The sequence below is a fragment of the Squalius cephalus genome, assembly GCF_949319135.1.
Source record: "Squalius cephalus genome assembly, chromosome: 15".
Lineage (NCBI taxonomy): Eukaryota > Metazoa > Chordata > Actinopteri > Cypriniformes > Leuciscidae > Squalius > Squalius cephalus.
The window spans coordinates 6675731-6695512 of NC_137136.1; the positions used below are offsets into that span (position 1 = coordinate 6675731).

At 35.9% G+C, this 19782-nt stretch overlaps 1 protein-coding gene across 24 annotated transcripts in view; it reads left to right on the forward strand.

Moving 5' to 3' along the window:
• The window catches only part of rims2a (regulating synaptic membrane exocytosis 2a), a 190092-nt gene that overhangs the window by 105416 nt on the left and 64894 nt on the right, over positions 1 to 19782 (forward strand). For 9 of the 24 annotated variants that reach the window (XM_079893722.1, XM_079893732.1, XM_079893733.1 and 6 more), the window contains 9 exons: positions 2036 to 2166; positions 2983 to 3175; positions 4173 to 4326; positions 5542 to 5568; positions 9209 to 9277; positions 11954 to 12089; positions 13031 to 13096; positions 16155 to 16346; positions 18549 to 18658. In XM_079893722.1, coding sequence (XP_079749848.1) covers positions 2036 to 2166; positions 2983 to 3175; positions 4173 to 4326; positions 5542 to 5568; positions 9209 to 9277; positions 11954 to 12089; positions 13031 to 13096; positions 16155 to 16346; positions 18549 to 18658 — 1078 coding nt within the window. The remainder of the gene's footprint in view (positions 1 to 2035; positions 2167 to 2982; positions 3176 to 4172; positions 4327 to 5541; positions 5569 to 9208; positions 9278 to 11953; positions 12090 to 13030; positions 13097 to 16154; positions 16347 to 18548; positions 18659 to 19782) is intronic. The other 15 variants (XM_079893711.1, XM_079893735.1, XM_079893728.1 and 12 more) reach the window with 7 other exon arrangements.

The following is a 19782-nucleotide window of genomic DNA, read 5'->3' on the forward strand; positions in this document are numbered from 1 at the left end:
TTTAACTATATTATTCCATTAAAATGTCTCATTGATATATTTGACACATTCATAATCATTACTTTTGCCGGTTCTTTTGACAGCTGTTATGTGTGTTATTGGCAGCATCACCCTCTGGTTACATGAACGCGTCACCACCGCATCAGCACAGAAAACATGGAGTTTATTTTAAAGAATAATCGCACAACCTATTCGATATTCTATAATTAAATAAACTAATCGAATATTCAAAAAACGTGACTCATCCCTGCATGGAATCTCTTTCTTTTCCCAAATCTTCACTCACGTCTCACCCATTTTCTAAGGGGATTATAAACGTTTCTTCATTGTTAATAAGGCCTATTATATTCGTATTCTTTACTGTGGTAAAGTAGAAAACGCTGTAGGACAGATAGCCTACATTTGTACTTGAATGTCAAATTCTACAGTTTGTGCTTGTTATAGACATGGTAAGGCGCGTCAAGTCTAGTTGTAAAGCGCGTTTCACACGCGCGGGTGATTTTTTTTGTTTCACTTTCTTTGGCAGCGCAATCTCAAACATAGCCTAAATATCTCGCCCTTGTGGAGGATAAAATTCGCTCTTCAGACCATTTTACATCAAGTTGAAAACATGAAGATATCAGAAAAGAGATCGATGGACTCTTTCCTGCTCGTGTCCCACATCCCTCTCAAAGCGCATAGGCTATATCACGCGTCTTTGTGTGGAAATATAAAACGAGTTGTTATTTTTTTTAAACAAAATCCCAAAAAATGGGTTAAATATCATTGCATTGCTAAATAGAGACTAAAATACAATTTTCATTGACTAAAACTAGACTAAAATGTCATCAGTTTTCGTCGACTAAAACTAGACTAAAATGTCATCAGTTTTCGTCGACTAAAACTAGACTAAAATGTCATCAGTTTTCGTCGACTAAAACTAGACTAGACTAAAAAGAGTATGAACATGACTAAAACTAATAAAAACTAAAACGACAGCTTGACACAAAGACTAGACTAAAACTAAAAGTAAAACAGGCCGCCAAAAACAACACTATTTAAGAGGTGGCACCTTTAAGGCTTGTCAGTGTATGGTCACTGTTATGATTGGCTAACGTCATCTATAAGAAACAGTAGCAATGCATGTGAGTAAGTGTTTCGAAAAACAAACCGTCATGACAAAGTGAATGAAAAAATTCGTCGATGTCTTGCTCTGGAGGCAGTTATATGCAAATATGTTTACCTGTGTGACGTCATAGATCCCACAATATCAAAACGAGCCATTTTTAGAGCTTGATTAAATAAATACTTTGTTTATAATCAGGAGAATGTTTTAAGCTCTGAAACTTGCAGGATGATTTAATTTATATATGACAAAAGATCAAGGAAATTTTGATTTCTCATGTCATGACCCCTTTAATGTTTGTAGCAAAAATCAGGGCATAAAAAAAAGAATGCATTGCTGTTAATGTCAACATTATGCTTATAGCTTTACACATTTCCAACGTTGGGACATTTTACCTGAGAAATATTATAATAAAATGTCCTATTTTTGGACAACATTAGCGTCCTTAGTGTACAGACAACAGCTGGTTCTGTTGGGGATTGTGTAATGGTACAATTTGTTTGACCCAGCTCTCCTTGTAACACATTGGCTTGTTCTTTTACATACAATATAAAACCCCCTTCATTGCATGTTTTACACTGTGGCCTGAGATATTTTTAGCTACCGAATATACTTTACAGGCAGTGTTTGTATTGGAGTTATTTTCCTTTTACTACAAGCAAGTATGGGCTCTGGCTTAAAAGATCTAGTGTTGTATTTGTTATGTTGGTGTTGTTTCTGTGTATGTCTGACTTTTAAGTATTTTTCTGTCACATCCATACTTGTCTGAGTAGTGAGCTTGGTCTGTCATGCATCTCAGCATGTGTAGTACAATAACAGGATGCATATTCAAACTATCAATCATCTTGTTTAAACGAAGCATGTGATGATGTGAAGCATGAGAACACAAGTCCCTCTTCATCTCAGGCTCTGGTGTTTGTCCCCCTACAGGTCAAACTTTGGTATGACAAAGTCGGCCATCAGCTTATCGTCACCATACTGGGCGCTAAGGACCTGCCTTCAAGGGAGGACGGCCGACCACTCAATCCTTACGTGAAGATCTACTTCCTCCCTGACAGAAGGTGAGATTGGGGCAGTTACTTTTATGCCAATTACACTCACTGTGCAAAAAATAAATCAATTGTAAGGTGTATGTTCATCACATATTTCATTATGGCTATGTTCAGAATGTCATACTACCATGCTAATCACACTATTTATGCTGTATGCAATATGTATATTGTGCACATGGTATGCAAAGTTTCTGTATGCGTGATCTACTACATATGGCAAAAATATGCAGTATACAAAGCACTTTTATTTTACTTTTAGTGTTAGTTTTTATTTATTTACAGTTAGTAATTTAGTGCTTTCAACTTACAGCATTTCAGTTAGTTGTCGAAGCAACATTGCAAATTTTTGTTAATACATTTGCAATTTTTTCTACGTTTTTCATGTATTTTATTTCATGTCAGCTTTTTTTGAATAAAAAAAAAAAATTTTTTATAGTCAACAATAATAACACTGTGAAATACTATATCAGCCAGAATTTCATAAATGTTTATACAAAAATTGGATCAAAAATGCTGTCAAAAATAACCATATTGAATTCTTAGTTAAATACTGAATGCAATTGAATGAATTAAGCATTCGACATGGTGTGGTGATGTGACAACGTTGCATACTGCTGTTTGTATGTTTATTTTTGCATGATGTGTCTTATTTCAGAGATTTTGTGTATTCTAAGCAGTATGCAGTAATCACAGTATTCATTCTGAACACAGCCTGTGAGCAGATCTGCCGTGTTCTGCTTGACATCCCCACTATACCCTGTTCTTCATAGTTGATTTCAGTGATTGTTTCCTGGGTTCTTTTACCATGATGGTAAATAAAAACAGTTTGAATAATTGTTTCTCCAGTGACAAAAGCAAAAGAAGAACAAAAACGGTAAAGAAATCACTAGAGCCCAAATGGAACCAGACCTTTATGTACTCTCCCGTCCACCGGCGGGAGTTCAGGGAACGCATGCTGGAGATCACGCTGTGGGACCAGGCCCGGGTGAGAGAGGATGAGAGTGAGTTCTTGGGAGAGGTAAGGACAAGATGGTCTCAAATATTCAGAAGTTGAGGGTTCCTCTACCAATGTTTTTATTTTATTTTATTTTTTTGCGTGCCATTTAGTGGCCGTAAAGCTGAAATTGGTTTTACAATAGTAGAACTGACTAGTGATCATTTAGATCACAAAATAGTTTGTATAAAGAACACCACAATCATTTTTTTATCGAAATTTAAATTTTTAATGCATATTATGTGTTCATAAGGATCATTTAATAATTAATCTAAACTAAATTAATCTATAATAATTAATAATAACAATTAAAAACAATTCTGCATAATGGTTATCAGCAATGCTGGGCTTACACATTACATTATGTAATCAGATTACTTTTGATGTTACTTTTTGTAAAGTAACTCATTAATTTTCAGTTGAATGAATTTGCTTATACACTGCATTACTGCATTAAAATTTGCTCTGTTCTCCATAACATAGTCACTTAGACTTGCCGGAATAGGCCAAAAGTGCAAAAGTGACAAAACACATTACTTGTACAGTACAGTAGGTAATATAAGCCGTAATGTTGAGAGATCTTTTGTATGGCATACATAGCTCTAGGGGTCAGGAAATATTCATCATCATTATTCATTATTTCATTTTAATTCATTATATTGTAATGCATTACTTAAAAAGGTACTTTCCCCAACACTGGTTATCAGACACTTAAATCAAAAAAAAAAAATCTGTGATTTAAAAAAAGAAAGCAGTATAATTTCTATAGTTCAGATCTATATTTCTGCCCTCGAAGACTAAATATCTTTAAAAGATTTAATGCAACTAATCTTTCAAACTTTTTGAGACTATACTCCAGAAAAGCGTTTTTAAATAAAACTAATGTGGTTCTACAATATTAAGTTGTTAAAGTTGTTAGTTGTTAAACAAACCATCTCAAATTGAGAGATTCATTGACATGCATTGTGATAAACTTGGATATGTATGTATGCATGTGAATGTGACACAAATGTTTGTGTAGATCCTCATAGAGCTGGAAACAGCATTGCTGGACGATGAGCCGCACTGGTATAAGCTGCAAACGCATGACGTCTCATCGGTACCCCTGCCCAAGAGCTCCCCCTGCCTTCAGAGACGAGCACTGCACGGAGACAGTCCCACACGCAGACTGCAGAGTACGTCTCTTTCTCTCATCTTACATGCACACAGAACAACTCTCTGCTCTTATATATTACATATGCTGCATAGTAGATGATTTTCATTACAGATTATATAGCTATTTAGCATTTTTTATGATCAACATCTGCCTGTGCTGTAATATGTGGATTTTCCTCTCTCAGAGCAGTTTCTAAACGTCTTTTCTAAAGTCCTAGGCTATAAATGTACTCTACAAAAGGATGCAAGCACAAATGCTTGATAGAATTGCCTTTAAATGTTTTTTTAAGAATTGCCTTTATTATTTGGGCATTATATGGAACATTCACAATATGTATTTTTTGCTCATTTTGATGCCACATTGCAAGTATCGTATTCTTCTTGAAGGGTTTTTTTTTGCCATAAGTTTTCCTAAAGACCATGTTATTAGTTTTGTGAGCTTTTTGTGAGAAAGTATTTAAGAAGTATATATGATTTAAGAACTTCAAACTGCAAAAAAAAAACATTGAAAAACCTTTTTCACAATGAAAAAATGTTAAAGGGATAGTTCACCCAAAAATAAAAATTCTATCATCATTTATTCACCCTCAAGTTTTTCTGAACCTGTATGAGTTTTCTTTCTTCTGTTCAGCAGAAACTGTTTGGTCACTGACATTTTTCAAATGATCTTTTAAGTCAGTGGGGATCAGCAACTGTCTGCTTACCAACATTCTTCAAAACATCATCTTTCATTTTATTTTCATTTTTGGGTGAACTATCCCTTTAAATAAAGCTTTTTTTGTGTATACATACTTGCATAAAGTAAGTTTTGGGTCTTAGACCACACATATTCATACGTACGAAGCCCCTAAAGGGACATGATGAAGGAAAAAAAATGAGATGGGAGGAGAAACAATTTGCCAATGCTTTTATGTTCTCTCGCAAATGTATTGCATTCCCTCAAGAAAACTTTACATTTGCTCGCAAAATGTTCACGTTCCCCCGAGAAACGCAAAGAACACAAAAGTTTTGCAAGCGAACGCAAAGTTTCTTGGGGGAACACAAAATTTGCATTCGAAGCATTGAAATATATTTTTCCCTCCCATCTCATATTTATTCCATCACCATGTCCCTTTAAGGGCTCCGTACGTAAGCGCTCGGTGATCTGAGCTGAAATCTGAAAGACTTCTGCTGTTGGTATGAGCGTTTGTGTCCTGCATTCATTGTTTTTTATTTTGACCTGGTTATTTCTGCAGCCAAAGGCCCGTATGTGTACAGCACAGGTAATGACCGCTGCATGCTCAGGCTGATCCTCTGGGTTTATCCGTGTGTTTTTATACTGGATCCACCCTGCTGTCCCTCTTAATCCTGTGAAAAATGAAACGCATCACGCAGAACGAAGTGGACCATCTCCCCACACCATCACATTTTTCCATAGTGATTCTCCCCAGTGCTGCTGTCTTCCCTCTACTGCAGATCAGTCTGACCTCTTCACACACACACACTATAGTGAACACAGGCTTCTGTCTGCTTTTACTATGACTTTTAGAAGGGCTGGATGGTATGACTAAAATTCAGCAATTGTTTATACACTAATTCAAAGTTTGGGGTTGGTAAGATTGTTGTAAAGTTTTTGAAAGTCTCACCAAGGCTGCGTTTTATTGATCAAAAATCAAATTGCGAAACATTATTAGAATCTAAAATAACTGTTGTCTATTTTAACAAAACCATTCAAATTTTTCAAAATTGAGATGTATACATCAACTGAAAGCTGAATAAATAAGCTTTCCATTGGTGTATGGTTTGTTAGGATAGGACAATATTTAGGCGAGATACAACTATTTGGAAAATCTGGAATCTGAGGGTGCAAAAAAATCAAAACATTGAGAAAATTGCAATTTATGCTTGTAATTGTGCTGCATTCACTCACAAAAATAAATGTTTTATACATTTAGGGTAGGAAAATATCTTCATGGAACTTCAATGGATCTTTACTTAATAGCCTAATGATTTTTGGCATAAAAGAAAAATCGATAATTTTGACCCATACAATGTATTGTTGGCTATTGCCACAAATATACCCGTGCGACTTGTTGACTGGTTTTGTGATCCAGGGTCACATATTTTAAAATGTAATTTATTCCTGTGATGCAAAACTGAATTTTAATCATCATTACTCCAGTCTTCAGTGTCACATGATCCTTCAGAAATCATTCGCTGATTTGCTGCTCAAGAAACATTTATTTTTATTATGTTGAAAACAGTTGTGCTGCTTAATATTTTTTGGGGACATCATTTTTTTTCAGGATTCTTTGATAAATAGAGTTCAAAAGAAAAAGAAGAAATCTTTTTTTTTTTTTTTTTTTACAATGTAAAGGTCTTTACTGACACTTTTGATCAATTTAATTGATTCTTGCTGAATAAAAGTATTATTTTCTTAAAAAAATAAAATAAAATAATACCACTGACCCCAAACTTTTGAACTGTGCGTATTAATTAGTCTTTTTTTTTTTTTTATCTCACAGCTACAGTGCTATGCATAAGTTTAGACACCCATACTAAAGTTGACTAAAAAGAGGAATAAAAAATCATCTTTTGGAAACTGAACTTAATGCCTTAATTTAAAAAAATTGGAAAAAATCCAACCTTTAAGGACACCAATTTTCTTTGTGAATGAATAATGTATCGTAAATAAATAAATGTTCTTCCTTAAAATACAGGGTGCATAAGTTTGGACACCCCTATGTTAAATTCCCATAGAGGCAGGCAGATTTTTATTTTTAAGTATTTTTTTTTTTTTTTTTTTTTTTTTTTTTTTTTAGGATACTATGCATCCTGATAAAGTTCCCTTGGCCTCTGGAATTAAAATAGCCCCACATCATCACATAGCCTTCACCATACCTAGAGATTGGCATGGTTTTATTTCAGTTAGCCTAATAGCTGGTTTGATTTGCATTGAGAGATGATCTTATGGAAAGTACCCCATGCCAATCTCTAGGTATGGTGAAGGCTATGTGATGATGTGGGGCTATTTTAATTCCAAAGGCCAAGGGAACTTTATCAGGATGCATAGTATCCTGGATCCATGAAGTAACTGGCCTTTAAAAATAAAAATCTGCCTGCCTCTATGGGAATTTAACATAGGGGTGTCCAAACTTATGCACCCTGTATTTTAAGGAAGAACATTTATTTATTTACGATACATTATTCATTCACAAAGAAAATTGGTGTCCTTAAAGGTTGGATTTTTCCTAATTTTTTAAATTAAGGCATTAAGTTCAATTTCCAAAAGATGATTTTTTATTCCTCTTTTTAGTCAACTTTAGCATGGGTGTCTAAACTTATGCATAGCACTGTATTTCTTTCTTTTTAAACTTTATCTCATAATTGCATTGAGTATAAATAAACAGGCTTCCATAGAAACAACACAACTAAAATTATACAAATGATTATTCAGCCAAATTCTAATTGGATGAGCCACATTCAAAGCTGTTGTAAAAAGTGTGACCACACATCAGACAACATGTGCCATCTCTATTTTTACATTATTTCATATTTCGTTTGTCCCGTGGAAATATATACACAGTAAAGCAAACACTGTACTGGTTAACACATGTATATAATTCTGTGGTCATTTCCATCACTCAACCCAGGCCTATCTGGTCGTTTCATTTCTTCCTCCCTTTATAGTTACTATAGCTGTGATATATAATATATCTCTAAAAAAGGTGTATTTTGTGTAACTCGCCTGTGTGTGAAAAGTCTTTGAATTAGTTTAGTTTCTTTTCTTTTAAGAGCGAGTTTTCTTGTTTGTTTGTTGTTGTTGTTGTGTGGTTTTGTACTTACATGACCTGTATTGAACCATTCAAAGAGACAGAAATCATCACATATCACATTCATACCAGTTATTTTCTCTTTATTTTAAGCTCTGAAAAGTGTCACCAAAGAGATCTTTTTAACATGTTTCAACATAAGGATATTATAAGACATCCCTTACAAAGATTTACAATGGTAACCATCAACTTCTGACTACATAAGAAAAGTCTCACAAACTATTCGAAACCCTAACAAAACAGCAAGACGCGACGGGTCGCGAGAATACATCATGCGGTTCTTTTTCAAATTTGCGAATCTCTTTTGACACTTGAGTGCTTGATTTAGCGATTTAAAGAGAGACTGATTTATAGACCCGAGAGCTGAAGGAGAGAGGAAGACAGGCTTATGAAAGAGAGAAGGAAACGAGAGCAGGTTTATTGTGTTAAAGCGCAAGGGTCTGTTTGGTGCGCTGTAGTTCTGTGAACGGCAGATTAGCTTTCATTCTCCATCTGAACTGAGTGATGGAGCGATCGCTTCAGAGTGTCAAACTCGGCAAACGTCAGCGCTATGGGCTGAGGGACGGCGTTCGGCTCGGTTTATTCCTCATGACTGAAGCAAGGGGAGAACAAGATCCATTTTCTCACGTAGCACAAAGCTCAGGCTGCCTCGCTCTTGTTTTTGTGGATTTGGAGGAGAGAGAGAGATATCGGACTGACATGTTCAGTTATCTGTGAGTAGTCTGAAATAGACTGGTATTTTGAGTGCAGCTCTTTTAACACTTGCTATGAACGTCACAGAGGAAGATGAATGAACAGCCGTGTTTGTCAGTTCTGTTCCAAAACTTAGTGAGCTGCCTGCCTAGACAGTATTTGAGGAATACCATAGTGATGTTTTCGTTAGCTAAAACTATTGAAAATCTCTCTATTTATCTGTCTGCACGCAAACGTATGAGATTTAGGATCAGAGCAAGCAGAAAACATCCTAACATTAGCCCTCACTGCTTGCCGCAGAATCCACATTCTCATAGAACAGCTCCATCACACGATCCAGGCTCGGTACAGGCCGTACTAACACTTGTCTGTCTGTGTCTCTGTCTTTCTCCTGTAGGGTCTCAGAGGATCAGCGACAGTGAGTTCTCAGACTATGACGGTGAAGATGGTGTTGGCGTTGTGTCAGGTAAGATGTTAGCAGGAACAGTGAAAATGACACCATCTGATGGAGGTGATGAAGACATTTACTGCTAAATCCGCTCAATATGAAGTCACTCTTTGCTCACACACTCTCATAGAACCTTATTTATTTCCAAATGATTATAACTGGACATTACTCGCATGCAATGTAATGAGGTCATTTGAAAAATAATGTAGCATACTGTTTAAAAACGTTGCATAATGCATACTGTTTTACTTATCACTTACTGAATACAGTGCAGTATACACCCTATACTACTGAGAATTGTTTAAAAATATACTAACATACTCTATACCAGGGGTGCCCAATCCTGCTGCTGCCGATCGACTGTCCTGCACAGTTCATCTCCAACCCTAATCAAACACACCTGAAGCAACCAATTAAGGTCTTCAGGATCACTTGAAAATTAAAGGCAGGTGTGTTTGATTAGGGTTGGAGATGAACTGTGCAGGACAGTCGATCGGCAGGAGCAGGATTGGGCACCCCTGCTCTATACCATATATAGTATAAACTGTATACTGCATGCATACTACTATATATGTAGCATACTACTGTTTGAAATGTTGCATAATGCATACTCCTACACTTACTACTTGCTGAATGCCATATATTAGTGTTAGTGTAAAATATTTCAAATAAAAAAAATGTTAACTGAAATAAATATAAATATTAGAAAAAATGCAACTTGAAAAACTTGAGATGAAAATTAGAAATGTTGTCTTTGCACATTGTCACATTGAGTGATTGAGCCATCCAATTATCATCTCGGAAATAAATGTGACTATTTTTCATTTTTAATCCACTTCTGTGTTCAGATGTCTGAACTTTTAGCAGTTCAATTCAGTAAATCAAGTAAGAGATGTGGGGCACATATTCCACACATAAAGGTTAATGTCCTGCTATGCACAGTATATACATATGTTATAGGGGTCTTCACCACTTTTCAACCTAATACTGGTGCAAAAATGTTCATCTCAGACGGGAAAGAAAAGTGTAAACAGACTGGAAACACACACATCCACACACACCCTTTTTAAAATTCCAGTCTTGCTCTTTGTGAGAGAGGGAAACCCTCTCTCAGTCTCTCTCTCTCTCTCTCATTGATTTTGGCTCTGTCTCCGGGCCGGTTGTAAAGTGCTGATGCAGTGCTTTCCGCCGGGAGAAGATGATTAACATTCAGAGGAATTATAGATCGTTGCTTTCCCTTCATGCGCTCTGTGCAGCTGTAGTTGTTTTGTGGCCCCTGTGTTTAGCAGCCGTTCATTTATTGCAGCATGATGCACTGGTGCCGATGCAGTCTCTGCGCTGGAGCACACAGAGGTCACATTCAGAATGAGGTTGTGCATGTGTGTGTGTGTGTTTCAGAACAGACAGACCAAACTAATGTTGCTTGTACTGTAATAGATACTGTAGCTCTGTAGCTGCCTGGTTAGACAACATTATAGGTGGTTTTACAGAAGGTAATTAATACCTTTTAATGCTTTTAGTTTATATATTTTTTCAGCAAGGATGCTTCAAACTGACCATAAAAACATTTATAATGTTACAATATTTTTATACATATATTTCAAAATTTTACAAAAGTATGAAGCAGCACAACTGTTTTCATCATTGTTAATAATAAGAAATGTTTCTTGAGCAGAAAATCAGCATATTAGAATCATTTCTGAAGGATCATGTGACACAAGATTGGAGTAATGATGCTGGAAATTCAGCTTTGACATCACGGTAATGTTACTTTTTAAAATGTATTGAAATAGAGTTTTTTAATAATTTAATTTAAAACAGTTATTTAAAATTTATTTCAATATAGTCTTGATGAGCATAAGAGACTACTTTCAAAAACATTAAAAATATCTTACTGACCCGGCAGCATCAAAAATCTCCTTCATAGATAAAGCAAGACCAAAATGTTACTGTAAATAAAAGCACTTATGTTTAATTATTATAATTATTACTGATAAAATTGATAAAAATGTACTATTTTACCCAACTTTTGTGGATGCTACAAATTTAGTATTTTTATTAGAGTATTACATCATTAGCAACATGAAAACATCAAACTCTATTAGAATCAATTGTGAGTTCCTAGTAAAAAGTCAAATAATAAGTCGTCAGAAAGACAAAATATCCCTCCTCAAACTTCTCTTTGATACATTGTTCTACCTTCAGCCTGTTTTAATGTGCGATACAGTCAGTTGAACATCAATCTTTTGTAATCATGCGAGGCACTGACCTTAGCGTGGCCACACTGAATGCTGGGTAATGAAATGCCATCAGGCTGAGTGGGCTGACAGCTCTTGCATGAGGAAAAAGTCATTATTCTGGTTTTGGTTGTGAAAGCCGTTTTCTGATTTAATGGGAGTTAAGTTCAGTCATGGCTGGCCTGGAACATATTGGCTTTAAAAAGCAACTTTTACAGCAATTTAAGAACCAGTTATTGCAGAAACACACATAAGCATACATTATATAATCTAAAACAGACAGTGTTAAATACAAAAATCCGAACCCATTAAACATTTTTGCATGAAGGAATATACTTATTAAAGCGTATTCAAATTGCTATTATTAAACGGTTTAGCAGTTTTGCAATAATACATGTAGTAAAAATCTTTGTTGCCACAGATGATCAGTTCAGTAATTGTTTCCTTTGTGTTACAGACTATAGGAACGGCAGGGACCTCCAGAGCTCCACCCTCTCTGTGCCTGAGCAGGTCTTATCGTCCAATCATTGCTCTCGGTCAGCCGACATCAACCGGGCGCGCTCGCGGTCTCCCAGCATGCCCCCATCTCAGAGGTAAGACACATCTCTCTGTCTTCTTCGTAAACATCTGAACTGTGGTTGAAGGGTTTAGATGTTTTGTGTCAGTGTTACCGAATCAATATCAAGGATCATGCACCTCTCAAACTTTGTATATTCGACATATTATAATTTTTATGTTTAGGAAAAAGGTTTTCTAGTCAGCAAGCAAGCATTGGCAAATTGGCATAGTAATAGAAATATACACTCACCGGCCGCTTTATTAGGTACGCCTTGCTAGTACCGGGTTGGACCCCTTTTGCCTTCAGAAATGCCTTAATTCTTTGTGGCATAAATTCAACAAGAATTCATCCATGATGTGAATCTCCCGTTCCACCACATCCCAAAGCTGCTCTATTGGATTGAGATCTGGTGACTGTGGAGGCCATATGAGTTTAGAGAACTCAGTCATGTTTAAGACAGGAGTTTGAGATGTTTTAAGCATTGTGACATTGTGCGTTATCCTGCTGGAAGTAGTCATCAGAAGACGGGTCCACTGTTGTCATAAAGAAATGGACATGGTCAGCAACAATACTCCGGTACCTAATAAAGTGGACGGTGAGTGTATATTTGCTTTAAACGAGCTATATTTTGTAGCAGTCGTTTTTCCCTGAGGTGCACTTATAATGTAACCTATTAATAATAATATCAGTCTATTCATAATAATAATAATTATTATACATTTTTGTATACAGCTTAGTGTCAGTATGGTGCAAGAAAATCCTGTTGGCCCCTTTAATTACGCTGTTTTATGCTCTCGATGCAGTTGGACGTGTGAGTGTTGGTGTCATTGAACAGTAACCACATTTCTTCTACATGAAGAGTTTGGGTTCATCCCACCATCATCAGCTCCAAAATAAACATGATCCCCTCTCTTCCCTCAAATCTTCCCATCTCTCATCTGAAATTCTATCTATATTCTCTCCATCTGCCTGCAGTCATTTTCTCACCTTACCTCGAACCCGACACAGTCAGCCTCATGACAGTCAGCTGGAGGAACTCAGGTAGAGCGACACCCGTCCTCATTAACCTCCCCGCTAGAAGCCCTCACTAACACATCAGGGTTTCTCAAACCATGACTTCCTCTCAACTTTAACAAATCCAGGTTTTCAGTACAGTACTTCAATCATCATGACATGATAAGATGCCACCAGTTTTGTTGTTTAGTTGAAAACCTGCATTCTTGAGGGCCTCTGACATTGAGAAACCTTAAACCTAACAACCTCATGTTGACATTTTGACACCGACTGCATATGTCCTGGTATAAATACAAATACAAGATTCATAAAGGTGCACTAAATAATTTTTTTGTAGGTTGTTTTTGTTGTGGATGCAGCATCCACCCATAATGTTTTAATATAAATTCAAATATTAATATGAATTAGTTTAATAATAATATTTATTAGTTTATTAGTTGATTTAGTAGATTACTAAGACAATGATGTGATGCTCTAATAAGCATGGACTTACAAATATTCAGCAAAATGCTTTGTTTTCAATCAATTGAATATTATTTCAATATGTTTCAGTGTTGATTGAATTATATTTGTAATTGAATATAAATTACTGTAGCTTAAAGTACAAAAATAAACAAAGAGTTTATTTCAGAAATAATGTACTTAAAGCTACACAAATATTTAAGTAAAACATTTAAAAACCAACTTAAATTTCATTATTATTATTTTTATAAATTGAATATAATAATCAAATATAAATGTAATCAATTTTAAAAATATATATAATGCATTGTAATAATTTTTTTTATCATTGTAGGCATAATTTATTATGTATATATTTGAAACAATGACTGTACATCAATTTAACAGTTCACTGGTGATTTATTAATGTCAACCTGAGGTTTAATGTCTAAAAAACTAGGAAACACTCTGAAAAAAAATACAAATAAATAAAATAAAACATGCTGAAGGAAGAGCACATGTATTTCCTCGTCCCTCTGTCCTAATGTACACCATCCCTGCAAATGTATATATTTCCCAAGAAAGCTTGGAGAATATATACAGCATTATACCTAACAAGCTTCTGTCCTTGTAAGAATGGTGAGCTACTGTATGCCTTTGAATCATTCCTAAAGCATCGTCATCATTTTCTCATAAGGTCATCATAAAGAATCTGAGCACTTCTTTTTGCTGCTAGCTCAGGTTTTGTTTTAATAATCAGTGACAAATGAGGTAAAATGGACATAAATACAGTACTTCACTGCTTTGAGTGCTACACGTCGATGTGTGTTTGTCTATAATCTCTAACTTGGTGTTTTGTGTAAAAAGTTGTCTAGCAGATGTTAATCTCTAGTAATGTGCATTAATCTGTAATGTTTTTATTATTTACTTTTATCACTTTAAAAAAGGATTTTATGTTTAAACCCTGATGAAGTGTGTTTAATGCACAGTCTGTGAGGGTTTATGTGAGTCAGTTCCAAATATCTGTGTCTTTTTGGCAGCCGTGGCAATAGTGTGTGTCCCATCAATCGGCGGACGGTGGTCAGGTTACCTTGTCCTGCTGGGACGGCCCGTCATAGAGGCGTACAGTGACATGGAGGGGTACCGGTGCTGCAGTTTTTTGGGTCAGCCATTTATGGCCTGTCTAAAATGTCGACAGCCTTTTTGTTTCAAGTTGAAGACATTATACGGGATGATATCCAACACCGAGAGCAACCCTGCTGCCCTGTCATGAGCTGGGCCCGTTTCACTACCGAATAACCCCACGTCTAGTGCCAAGTCTTCAAACTGGCTCCTGGTTTTGCCATATTTTTTTAAATTAAGTTTCTTTTCTTAACCCATTTGCAAATAACATTTCCTCGTTCAAGTCTCACTAAATTTAGGGATTAAATTAGGGATTTAGTGCTGTCAAATCGATTAATCATACAGTATCTAACATAAAAGTTTATACACACATACAGTATATATATATATATATATACAGGTATATAATGCTGTGACCATTTTTACGTTTTGTAGTACTTTGAATAGTAGTAGCTGCATTTTGTTCCTAACTCATGATTGTTTTTTCTTTTGTAATTAAAGTTACCCAGTTCTATTTGACTCTTATTCTTTGACCTTTCGATATATTAGAGTAATGTTATGCAAATAATATATTTCTTTACTTAAAATCCCAAATCCATTTCCTTATTCCCTTTCATTTAGGGATAGAAATCATAAGGAATTTAAGTATTGCACGAGTTAATTAGTCTTAAAATAGCCATCAATTACAAAAATAATTTGCTTAAAACTAAAACACATTATTTTTTATTCAGATTTTTTTTTACTAATTTCAAGCTGTCTGTCACTTTAAATGTTTCATTTGAGTACTTTTTCAAATAAATCTCGTTTATTATTATTTGTATATTAATATTTCTTTTTAAACAGCCAGTGTAGTCACTGCATTTATTTCAGTAATTATTTATTAATATATTAATTCGTGATCTGATGCTGGGCAACTTTTCATGCACTACATGTGTCTCTGTGTTGTCTTGTGCATTATTGTATATTATAAAGTGTTAAAAGTGTTGTTGTTTTTAAAGCAGTGTTGGTTCCAGAAGTATTTTTCCCATTCATTTTCTCCATAGGGATTTTTTTAAATATTTTTTTTTACGGATCTGTCCTAAAAAAAAAAATGTTTTCTCTCTGGATAAAATGGATGGGATTTTTCCTTTTTTCCCTAAAAATTTGGGAATAATCTGAGAACACTCTTTCCTTCCACAGTTTTTAATAACGAGATACATTTTGAATGAATTTATTTGTTTGAAATAATTCTTGTTTATTTTTATGCTTCTGTGACTTGTTGGATTTCATAGTCCTAACCTAAACTAAACGATCCTGTTAATGTATCTTTCAGCCTTATAAACTCTGCAACAAAACCAAATGAAAAGTATATTACATCCAGCATAGAACTGTTGAACTCATACATTTGTTGCTTCCAAGTGCCAAAGATCGCCACAGCTTAACCATGGACCTGTAAGAGTCTCAACGCTCCATCATCCTGACGCATCCGACCTGTCCCACACTAAACACCGACCTGTTTCCCCCCCCAATCACGTTTCTCCAGGAATTACGGAGCGCCAGACAGGCACGAGTATCACCACAGGTCCCGTTCTGCAGACCAGCGGTCCGCAATGGAGCGTCCCATGTACAGTCGCTCTCGCTCCACAGAGCGGCCGCCCGACGGGCCCCACATGAGATCCTCGATGCCCTCGCTGCCGTCAGGACACTCCGCTCCACCCTCCCCTGCCTTATCGAGGTGACCCAGATCAAAGCAGCCCTGACTAATCCAACAAAACACCTTTCATGTGTTAACAAAGATCCCCGGCATCCCCAACCAACCCCTTTGATTTATTTAATGCCCCCTCTGCGGCATCGCTGTTATATCTCCTCCATCTCATGATCCCTGTAGATGCACCAGATACGGCTCATTTCTTTTTAATGATTTGTTTTTATATCAAAACACACCAGTTATACTTTCAGTGAGTGACGTGGAATCTCCATTGGTTGTTATCCCTGTATTGTGATGTTTAACTCATTTGTTTTTCCCCCATTTGGTTCTTTTGTCTTGAATACTAATATGTTTTGTTTGTTTTGGGTGATGGCGGAGAAAAGCGCACACTTCTCTTGCAGCATCACTGTGGAAGACTCACCTTCATGTGCCAAAGCATCAAGCATTTTGTCAAATGTACCATTAAAATCTACGTGTAAAGTACATATTTACTGAAGCCTCCTACCAGGAATAATGCATGGACTAGAATGGCAGAACAACTGAATTTACATCAGTGAGCTGATGGTTTGAGTCAAGATTTTTTTTTTTTTTTAAATATATATTTTTAAGCAAAGATGTATTAAGTTAAACAAAAGTGACAATCAAGACATTTTTAATTTTACAAAAGATTTTTAGTTCAAATAAATGCTGTTCTTTCTGAACATTCTATTCATCAAAGAATCCTGAAAAAAAATGTATCAAGGTTTCCACAAAAACAAATTAGAAGCATAACTGTTTTCAACATTGATAATAAGAAATGTTTCTTGAGCAGCAAATCAGCATATTAAAATCATTTCTAATGTAAGTAATGTTGCTGAAAATGCACCTTTGCATCACAAGAATGCATTATTTTATATATACGTTCATATATAATATTTCACAATATTACTGTTTTAACTGTAGTTTTAATCAAATAAATGTAACCTTTGTGAGCATAAAAGACTTTTAAACAATCTTTCCGACCACAAACTTTTGAATCGTAATGTACAGGTGCTGGTCATAAAATTAGAATACCATCAAAAAGTTGATTTATTTGAAGAATAAATTTGTGCAAATCCTGCTGGAAAATGAAGGAAGCATGAAGTGCTCTGAAAATGTCCTGGTAGACGGCTGCGTTGACTCTGGATTTAATAAAGCACAGTGGACCAAAGTCCTCTTTTCTGATGAGAGCAAATTTTGCATCTCATTTGGAAACCAAGGTCCCAGAGTCTGGAGGAAGAATGGAGAGGCACACAATCCAAGATGCTTGAAGTCCAGTGTGAAGTTTCCACAGTCTGTGTTGGTTTGGGGAGCCATGTCATCGGCTGGTGTTGGTCCACTGTGCTGTCCACTCAACGCAGCCGTCCACCAGGACATTTTCAGAGCACTTCATGCTTCCTTCATTTTCCAGCAGGATTTGCACCTGCCCACACTGCCAAAAGAACCAAAACCTGGTTCAATGACCATGGTATCACTGTGTAATTACTGTGTGATTTCATGTAATATTCTAATTTTCTGGGATTTTGATTTCGTGGGTTTCATAAGCTGTAAGCCATAATCATCAAAATTATAACAAATAAAGGCTTGAAATATCTCACTTTGCATGTAATGAGTCTATATACTATATTAGTTTCACCTGTTAAGTTGAATTCTTGAAATAAATCAACTTTTTGATGATATTCTGATTTTATGACCAGCACCTGTATATCTGATACTTTAAGCTGGATTTCACCATGAAAACAGCTATAGACATTAAAAACAGACAAACAAATTAGTACATACCATATATTTAGTATATATGTACCTTATATTAGTACTTCCTTTGTAATTATGCTAATACAAAATGCTGATGGACAGCCATGTTTATTTATTGTTATTTTAATCCTCAGCATCATTCAAATGGATGTGCATGATTTTACAGCACATGTATATGTGAAATATCATATATATGACTGACTGATCCACATGCTTTTTAACCCTTCATTTCCCTATCTTTTATAATGTATCATTTTCAACTGGGTTTTCGTTTGCTGATGCTTCATAGAGCAACTGTGAAATCTCTTTTTGCCTTTTTGTTCAATGTCCTATTATGATACTTTGTTTTGATTTCCTTGCTAGCGCTGTCAGTGTTCAGGGTAATGCCTTGCATTATGGAAATAAGGTACGTGCACAAAACAGCAGTAATAATGGTGATTGTGTTTTGTGTACTAGGGCGAATCCTCGTGGTGGATCGGTTCAGACCAGCCCCACTGGGACCCCTGTGAACAGCCGGAGAGGACGACAGCTCCCACAGCTGCCTCCGAAAGGGACGCTGGAAAGAAGTATGTTTGTTTTTCTGTGTAGCTCCTTTTTTCTCTCCGTGTTGGCTCTTGCTCATGCTGAGATGGGTTTATCTGAGAGGTGGGATTGGAAAATGACTGACTGCAGCAACCTATAGATACATTCAGTAATGCATCAAGCCCCAGTTACAGACCTGTTCATTTCAATAGGGAAATGAAGAAAAATATGACTGTTGAAATAGGAATCTTAATATTTGCTCCGTTAGTTAACACATCAACTAACGTGGGACCGCATTGTAAAGTGTTACCTATAAAATTATGCAAAAATATACTTTTTGTCAACATTCCAATTCAATAATATACAGATAACCTCAGATCTGACAGACATGGACATGTGTCGACCAAAGCGTCTTTTTTTTCCTAAGGCCACCGTTTAAAATTCAAGAGTTGAAAGCTGTTCAACTTTGGGTAAAGCACAGAACTCATCACTGCCACCTTTTACTCAGTCGTTCAATCACAGTGGAGATGGGGCGGGACAAATACAACACAGACCATCCTGTTTGTATAACGACAACAGACGACAACAATGGAACAAAATCATTTAAAACAAGAGCCAGAGCAAATTCTTTACATTGTATAACATAACACTTTGGTGGACACACAAAACTCTAATGTTGATTTCAAGATTGAGGAAAAATCACATTTTGTGCCAAACAGGGCTTGACGTTAAAGGGATAGTTCACTTTGAAATAAAATTTTGGTATGTTTTAGCTTACCTCAAGGGCATCCAAGATGTAGTTGTCTTTGTTTCCTCAGTAGTTTCAATTTTGATATTTTTAGGTCAAACCGTTCTTGTCTGTCAGTCATATAATGCAGGTCTATGGTCACTATCTGAAAGAGCATGCACAGAGAAGTCCAAATTAAACAATTCCCCATCGTAAGTACACATTGATGGCCTAAAACACGAAACGAGCGGTTTGTGTGAGAAAACGAACAGTATTTATATCGTTTTTACCTCTTGTACACTTTCCGGCACTTGTGCAGACTAAGCCACAACGCGCGCACACGTCACACACCAGGATGCGCGCGCGCCCTCAGATCACTTGGACGTGGTTGTATATAGGTAAAAACAATATAAATACTGTTCGTTTTCTCACACAAACCGC